The sequence below is a fragment of the Zea mays genome, chromosome 3 (genome assembly GCF_902167145.1).
Source record: "Zea mays cultivar B73 chromosome 3, Zm-B73-REFERENCE-NAM-5.0, whole genome shotgun sequence".
Classification (NCBI taxonomy): Eukaryota; Viridiplantae; Streptophyta; class Magnoliopsida; order Poales; family Poaceae; genus Zea; species Zea mays.
The window spans coordinates 194400361-194408990 of record NC_050098.1 but is presented as its reverse complement, the minus strand read 5'-3'; the positions used below and the strand labels follow the sequence as shown (position 1 = coordinate 194408990).

At 39.5% G+C, this 8630-nt stretch overlaps 1 protein-coding gene across 1 annotated transcript; it reads right to left on the bottom strand.

Moving 5' to 3' along the window:
• Window positions 1-4642: 4642 nt before the first annotated feature.
• On the bottom strand, window positions 4643-7550 carry LOC100284617 (GOS2 homolog). The gene is made up of 5 exons (NM_001370676.1): window positions 7471-7550; window positions 5978-6087; window positions 5213-5424; window positions 5047-5100; window positions 4643-4958 (listed from the first exon to the last, which is right to left on the bottom strand). Exons 2-5 carry the CDS (start codon window positions 6012-6014, stop codon window positions 4914-4916), a joined length of 348 nt encoding a protein of 115 aa, NP_001357605.1. The 5' UTR covers window positions 6015-6087; window positions 7471-7550; the 3' UTR covers window positions 4643-4913.
• Between the last annotated feature and the right edge of the window lie 1080 nt (window positions 7551-8630).

Here is an 8630-nt window from a genome sequence, read left to right as displayed (position 1 = left end):
GCATACAGATAAAATCCACAACCACAATCATCCAGTTGTGGCCAATGTATGCTATTGTGGTGATTTATTTGGGAAATCTTACGCACATTACAGATAGGGGTTTTATGCAGTGAGCTTTGGACTTATATTAATGTAGTGGCATGAATACTACATATTTGTCCTTCAACATGAAGGGTTAGTCTCAACATTCAGCGAGACACGCAACAACAAGTTGCTTCATGGTTACAATTCTGCAAACTTATTGTTATTATTACCAAATGCACAATCAATCATTAAGATTTAGACTAACATGCACAACACTATTTTATCCATAAGGCTTCTTCAGGGGCTTATGAATACCATTCGTTATTTGGAGCCATTAGTTGACTTCAGATCAACAAGTAGAATGACCATCAGGGTCTAACGTTCACAAAGACATTCACTGGTTGCATTGTGCTTTGAGGCACATAGGAAAATGTGTGTTTATATTGGTAGTAAAGTGCACGACATCAGGACAATGCTGCCAAGCAGAGATTTTAATATGCAGAGATGTATAGTCCAGCTCGTTTTATTATTGCCCATAGTTTACCCAATTACTCATACCGATCTAAAATTGGGTATCAATTTATGCAACATTTTTAGGTATTATACTTCTGAGAGAGAACTAATAACAATAGTTAATTATTTATGATGCTGCCAGCAGGGCAAACATTTCTCCTCATATTATATACCAATTTGTTCTATAAAGCATTATTTCGATCTCTTCGTTGTTCGGCAAAAAGAGAAGCTTTGAAATAGAACAAAAAAGGCCAAGAATTCATTTTATCTGGGAAAATCACCATATAACTAGTTTTTGATGAAACAAATGATGATAACTGCTTGGCAAGAACGAAACAATACTGGTATCCGCCTAGGATCCATCTTCAACAACAGATATTACTGCTCTCATACGAAGAAATTATCAAGAGTAGAGAGGATACAACAAGACTCTACAAGATCTTCATATTTCTATCACAAATTATCATCACTAGTAGTCTAGTGGTCAAGACATATGACTCTTCTGGCTCCGAGGACCAATGACATGTTAATGTCTAATTTAGCTTCAAGCTCTGTGGTGATGTGGGATTTTATAGTTATTTGTCTACTCTTCTCACTTCTGTTAGATCGGAGGTAGATAATGGTAAGCATGCCAAAGGGTAGAATTTAGTGTAGTTCGGCAACATAAACCCCAGGTATGTGTCCATTTAGGACCGACCTTTACCATTTAGCTTACAGTGTATACCAAACTTGTCAAAGGACTATCTCGAGTCAATTCAGTGACTATAAGTATTTACAATTCTGAGAGATTTATGCGACACAAGGATAGAGGTTCTAGATAGAACGAGTAAAGTGGTTCGACGGGAACACACTATGGTTTTCACACCAACATAGTGAAAATTTTCTCAGAATAACCTCTCGCTATACTCGCAACTTCGTGTTGCTAGCATTACATGTCCTTTTATCTCATAGTTTGCTTCATGTCATTCATCGACAAAGAGAGCAATGTGCTAACATCTGGTTGAGCAATGTATGACTGAGATTTCCGGTCTTAAATTATTTGGTAAGGTCTTTTGCTTACTAATAGAATCCCAATTTGTGATGTCTTATATGCCATAAAGGATTTCATGCATTATATTTTCGGTTTACTTCGGGTAAAACATTTATGCATGAGGTGAGAGCAGAGAATTAACTTATCTGTATTTCATTGTATTTCAATTTAATTTCCCAGATTTCCAAGCATTATAGAGCTTGATATAGTTGTTATGGCCACTTGGCGATATATAAATATATAATGCCACACAACACAGTCAAATAAAATATAGGGCCAAACAAAATTGTTTATGGAGATTGCGCATAATGTGACTTTAGTGGCCTGAACAACCTACCACAATCCACGCGAGTACAAGCTCTAGCGTCTAGTGTCAACGCGTGTGCGGCCATCAGGGCTACGACAACACAACAAGCCTTCGTAATAAGCGCAACAGACACAATTATGACTCGGTAATTGGGGTACACGATAAGTACGTGCAACAGACACAACAGACGCAACAAGCGCAATTGTGACTCAATAGTTGCGACACACATGCAATGCTTTCAGGGCCCTCGAAAAATGTGTGACTCGGCGATGGCGGTCCGACTCAACGGGAGCGATCCGACTAAGCGAGAGCGTGACATAGCAATCACATGACACAGCCAAGTTCGAATGGCACAAATACTGCATTGTGTTGCTAGGGCGCAGCCAATATTCAGCTAATGCCATAACTCAGCCGATTCATAACACAACCTCATCGGTGCGCCCGAGTACCCACTATACAATTTAATCGCTCGACGTGAGTCTGAAGCTCAACGCAACACAAATATTTAGAGTGATATAAAAATGCACAACATGGCCTTCACATGCATTTTAATAAATTTTTCTAATTATATACTGCGAGAATATAAGCAGAAAAATAAACATCAGAAATTAATACATGCACGTAACACGTCATGTGTAAAGGCATTTTCCGTATTTAAGCATGCATTTTTACTAATTATTTGCGACAGGAAATAATTAATTAAAATATAAATTACTATATAATATCATGCATACTAGAAATATTTCATATTTGGAAAAACTGTATAAAAGGAGTGCTCTCTTTTTTTTACTTTATTGTTTTTTTCAGCGGCTCCTAATTGCATGCACGTGGTCTATGTGCTCTCTCCAAGGAGTCACAAGGAACGTTGACAAGAGCAATATTCACACTGCAGACAGAACAAGAGCCAATCGCATGCTAGCGTTCTCAACTGCAGCATGCATGCATGCAATATGAATGGACGGGATCACGGGGAGCAGCCACGCACGTTGCGATGTAACCGATCAAGCGCGGGTCAAAGGAGACCCGAGAAGGACGCCATTTTTTTTCTAAAAAAATCTCAGCCAATCCTTCTCCCGCGTGGCGCAAAGCCGCTGGCGCAGGTGCTGCCTCCGACATGGCACATGGCCATGGGCGCGGTCACGACCCGAGTGAGGGCGCGGGCTGCTCGGCCTGCTCCATCTCCCTCGGGCGTCCAACATCTCGTTCGGACATCTCGGTGCGCATGCATGCCGCTGAGAGCATCGTCCCCGTCCTGTCTCCGGACAGGGAAAATCCAGCGCCTCCGTATACCGACCATGCGTCGAGAGCACGACACAACCTCTGATTGATCGAAACAGATCGAAGAACATACCACTCGATTGCGTAGAGGAATCGAAACCTGTCGCGTAGGACAGTTCGGCTAGGCCGGAGGACCTGCCGACTTGATGAAGAGTTGATGCAGATCTGATCCCGCAGCAACGTCTAGGTAGAGCGTGCTGATAACGTGTTGAGAACTACGTTACCACGGATCACCAGATCCGCACCCTTCCCTCCCGTCAGCAGTAGAGGCGCGAGAAGTTGTAGAGAACCCGTATCCCTTCCTAGAAGCACGACAGAAGAAACACACGAGACACAATGTAGGGTTGGGCCTCTGGCCTCTTTCTCTTCTCATATAAGGGGTACAAGTTCTATATATAGAGACGCAATAGCCCTCATGGCTATATTCGGTATTTGCCCACATAACCCTTCATTAGGGTTTCTCAACAAAAAAAAAACGCTAGTAGAATTACTAATGGGATTAGCTAGTTAAGGTGTTTGTATTAACTAGAACTAATAGTTAGTTGGCTAAAAAATTGTTAGTAGAATTAGCCAGCTAACAAATAACTAGCTAACTATTAACTAATTTACTAAAAATAGCTAATAGGGTGTTTGGAGGTCTCCAGCTAATTTTAGCCACTAACTATTAACTCTAGTACATTTAAATATCCCTTAATACTAAAAATAGTTAATAGTTAAACTATTAGATAGGATGTTTGGATGTCTCCAACTAATTTTAATCATTTCTCTATTGCATTTAAACATCCTAATAGTAAGGTTCATCACTCTTCTGCTTCAGTTAAGAAGGTTCGCCATATGTGAAACGAGCGGCATGAATGTTTGCAGATTTCTCGCTCATCTTTTGGTATGCTGAAATCATGTGTGCAACCTTGCGTCATACTAGAAAGGACTTGACAGATGCAAGGGTAGAATGTGTTTAGTTGTATATCTAAGGTGTCAAAAATTACCACGTTTTTCCTGCCACACTTTATCTAAGGTTAGGTGACACTTTAACAAGTTGTATATCTAAGGTGCTAAAAAATATCACATTTTTCCTGCCACACTTTGTCTAAGGTTAGACGCCACTTTGACAATGCCTAAGAGAATTTTGCTACACTATTAACAGTCATTGACGAGTGAGACATAAGCAGCGGGAGAAAAATCTTGCCAAACAAAACACATACCTAACTTGATTAAATCCGTCTAAGGGTAGACGTGCTAAACTACGACAAGTGAGACAACAACAAACCAAACAAACCTATTTAATGAGAGATCGATAACCCACACAAAAACATGACAATAGGTTAATATCCATATTTTGTGTGGCATGGGAAACAAACACGGATTGGATCATAAAAGATACAACTTGAGGTGAAGGTCAAATACATATCAGAAAGCACATGAGAAGCAAAGTGATCATAAAAGAACACGGATTGGAAAGCTCAAGTCTGGGGAAAGATCATAATAATTCATAGACGAACACGAACAGCAATCTCTCTTGTTATTCAATATCAGTAGTAGACAGTTCCCCAGACAAACGATACTTTCATGCAGGTAACACTTACAAAACATACTGCAAGGACAACTTGCATCAATACCAGTCTTATCAAATCAAATAATGACACATATTCAGATGAATAACGACTACTGATGTTACGAAGGCCAACAAGCTTCCGAAGCTTCAATACCTGGTATCATATGGTACCATATGATAGGCACACACAAGCACTCAAAATTTGCAGTCTAAAATCCGTGAATCTTGATGCTATCTTTTTTCACGATTCCGGCCTAACGAAAACATATATAAATTATGATAAGAGGCCGAAAAAATGCACAAAAACAACAAAGATGTGTGCTGGTGTCGTATAGAACTTACCTGGACTAGAAAAGTAGCGACATTTTTACGCTGATCACCTTGCAGTTGAATGACCTACAATATACATCAGATGAATGAATTATGAACATGACATTTAAATAATAAGAAAATTTAAATTTAAACCAACAAAAAAAGTGAGTACCGACTACCGAATGCTACTTCGTACCTGGCCTAGCTCTGGATCCTGGACTACAGTACCATTGCAGCAGAACTCTTTTTTGAGATCCTTGAGGATCTTGTTGTAGCTGTACTCTTTCTTCAAGCCCTGAACAGTTGTCAGACTCTTCCTTCCGTTGCGCTGCTGAATACGCACGTGCACATAGTCCTTTGATCCAGCACCAGCACTGGAGTCCTCAGCATTTGCCTCTGCAAACGGATCTACAAGGAAAACATAAAGATATCAACTTCTGACTTCAGATTGTGCTCAGGCCTGGACACACGAATAAAAGGGGCAGACCCAGCGCCGGAGGCGGATCTGGGGAAGGGATAAACCAAGGCAAACCTTCTCCCGCGAATGCGGAGAGGCTGCTTCGAACCCGGGACCTAGTGACTCAGTGAAACAGCTCTTACAACAGCATCAAGCCTACCCTTCGCCTCGGCAAATGAGTCAACAAGCTTATTGCGTTGGAATTAAAACCAAATGAACAAAGCTCAATAAACCCAATAACCAATGGATGCACATAGCCTCATTAATAAGAACATGTATATCATTATCACCTCAGAAGAAAGTCACTACTGGTTCTTATCTACCAATAGAACTGCATGGTGCACAACTTAAGACAACTAGACTATATATGCAAGTTATTTAGGGTAAAGAGAGCAAGGAAAGAAACTGGAAAGTGATATTTAAAAATGATTATAATCAACATAAATGGTTACTATTTCAGCGAGAAAAATGTATAAAGAACATATCAGAAAAAAGGATGTATACCAAAAGCAGATGGAAGCTGGACGTCGAGATCAGACATGAAACTTAGTTCTTGAGTTTGATTAGTCCCCAAAGAGATCACTGAGTTTGACTAGTCAATTCAGATGTATGAGCTGCAAACATATTACCATTTCAATCAGTCACTAGTATAGTATGCGGTCATATAAATGCATTAAAGAACTTAAATTAAATGTACAACTCAATCATCCAATATCCAGGATGACACAAGCATACTCATAACAAAATATAAGATGCTCATACTAACTAAAATACTCTATACTAAAGAGAGTAATAATACATACATATATGAACAATAAAGAACTATTCATGAGATAAGGATGAATAGGTTGAATGGACACTGAAACCAAACAGTGTTTTACATACCTAACTGATGGTGGTGCTACTGAGCTCATAACCAAGGGCAGATCAGAACAATGGCAGGGAAAGAAACCACAAAGTTCAGAGTTAATCGAATGAAATATTCTAGGATAAGGGTTCCAAAGGGTCCAATTAATTGTCCTCTTTGGTTGGTCTGAATGGGCTACATATGACATAACTGAAGTACAGCTTTTACCAACACAGTAGCCTGAGGTGACGTTCTGGATTTACTAGTTGCTAACTTGTTATCTGCCTGCTATAGTGGTGGTCCGAAGCAGACTAACTCAGTGGAGGCTGTGCAACAAGGGTCTTGTTTCCTTATCTAGAATGCTTTTCTAATAAAAAAAACATCTGTATGCAAGTAATGGAAATTGGGCAGAACTTTCCGTTATGTGGATAATGGAAATGGGGCTAGCCTCGAGTCTAAAATAAGCAGCCTGAGGGTTACTTAAGCAACTTGCGTACTACCTCTTATATGATAGCTACAGATAACCAAAACTCTGTGTTCTCTGCTTATTAACAACAGGTTTCAACTATCAGGAGAAGACTACCTTCTAAAGCTGGATCAGTGGGCACAATCACACAATTTTGAGTCACTTCAGCAGATGAAGATACCATATAAAATACCCACCATTCCATATAGAACACTAGATGTAAAATCTGCATAGGAGTTCCTAAATTGCAAGGAATCAAGGATACCAAAACAAGGCAATCAGAATGGCACAAGGAATCAAGTATACCAAAACAAGGCAATCAGAAATCAAATCATGAAACTGTATCGAATCACAAACCCTGGTGGTGGTGTTTGGGGGGAGGTTCCTCAAAATCAGCCAATCAGGCCGTGTGGATGTGGGGTTAAAATCGAACCGCCAGGACCGCCAACCCATCGGCACCCTCCCCGACGCCACCATCGGAGCAAATATTCTCCCACCTTAACAAACCAACGCACAAGTTCCTCGAAACAACCCCAAAATCTGCTCGATTTGGGGCGAGATTACGACGCACAATTCGATTGACCACAGATCAATCAAGAAACGGAGGAGCCCAACATCAGGTCCTCGAAATTCTAAGCTCGGAAACACGGAAATAATTGGGGAAGAGGAGGGAGGAGGCATCACCTTGGTTGGTGGCGCCGCCGGCGAATCGAGGGGACCTGATGCGACGACTCGGACGTAGAACCGCTCTCTCTATGTTTCTTGGTCCTCCTCAGATGGACCGCCGGTTGGTTATAAAATGGAGCGTATGTCTGCTTGCGCGAACCGCGGAACAGGGTTCGGCCCACTATATGTTAAATTAAGTGGGAATCAATTAAGATATTAGATGTTGTCACGTTTTAGGCCCACCAGCGGTCTCGGTAGGCTAGTGCCTACGAAACTTGTACTAGTGCGTTACAACATGAGAAAAAAGTTCTCGAACATTAAAGGCTAGTGCGAGAACTCCATCTTTTAAAGGAAAAATAAATTATTTTTTTTAAATGAAAATCACTTGAGAAAACAGGGATCCCAAACTAGCTCTAATAGAAACAAAGATGAGAATACTACACATCTATTTAGTTACTTTTTCTATAAAATTTTAAAGTTATTATATTTATTTTCTTTTCAAAAAAGTCATATTTATTTTATGGTAACAATGGCATCCATCATATGAGTTAATATTGGTAAAGATTGCAATGCCATATTAATTTTATATCGGAATAAAATTTAACTTTGATATTTTTATCTCCCATTATAAGATAAAATATTTACTCATAAATATAATATAACTTTCCATATGACGATGGAGTTAAATAATGAGTCTCATGACTTTCTTTAAGGACTTATAAAATATGCAATTTTAATTCATGTTTAAAGCCGGCAAAATATTAGATTTCATCGTGCCATGGATAGTCCGTCTGTTGATGATTTTCATATAGCAGCTCTACTCAAGGATTTCATAGATGTACGCCTAACATTTGGATATACATGTATTTAGATTATCTCCACACCAAATCAACTCGGCGTAAAATGTTAAAAAGCGGTGTATAAGGAAAAAAGGTGGAAGACACTAGGCGAAATTGTCTAACCAGTAGAACATCATGTTCATGTGTTTAAAATGTTGTATATTAGATAAAAGATTATGCAAGATTTTAGGCCGATCCACCTGGTTTATTAGAAACTGGTTTTTAAAAGATAGAAGACTTCTAAAATGGTCAAATTTTTATTCAGTTTCTAAAAAACTACTTTCCTCCCTAGCTAAAACCTGTTTTTGGATGATTAGTTATAGTTTATGTAAGAAAGCT

What these genes read in the sequence shown, in the direction of transcription:
- LOC100284617 (NM_001370676.1), bottom strand. Translation starts at nt 6,014, where the DNA reads ATGTCTGATCTCGACGTCCAGCTTCCATCTGCTTTTG. An exon ending in CCAGCTTCCATCTGCTTTTG is followed by an intron (nt 5,425 to 5,977) that starts GTATACATCCTT and finishes TTTTCCTTGTAG; the next exon opens with ATCCGTTTGCAGAGGCAAAT. An exon ending in TCGCTACTTTTCTAGTCCAG is followed by an intron (nt 4,959 to 5,046) that starts GTAAGTTCTATA and finishes TGTTTTCGTTAG; the next exon opens with GCCGGAATCGTGAAAAAAGA.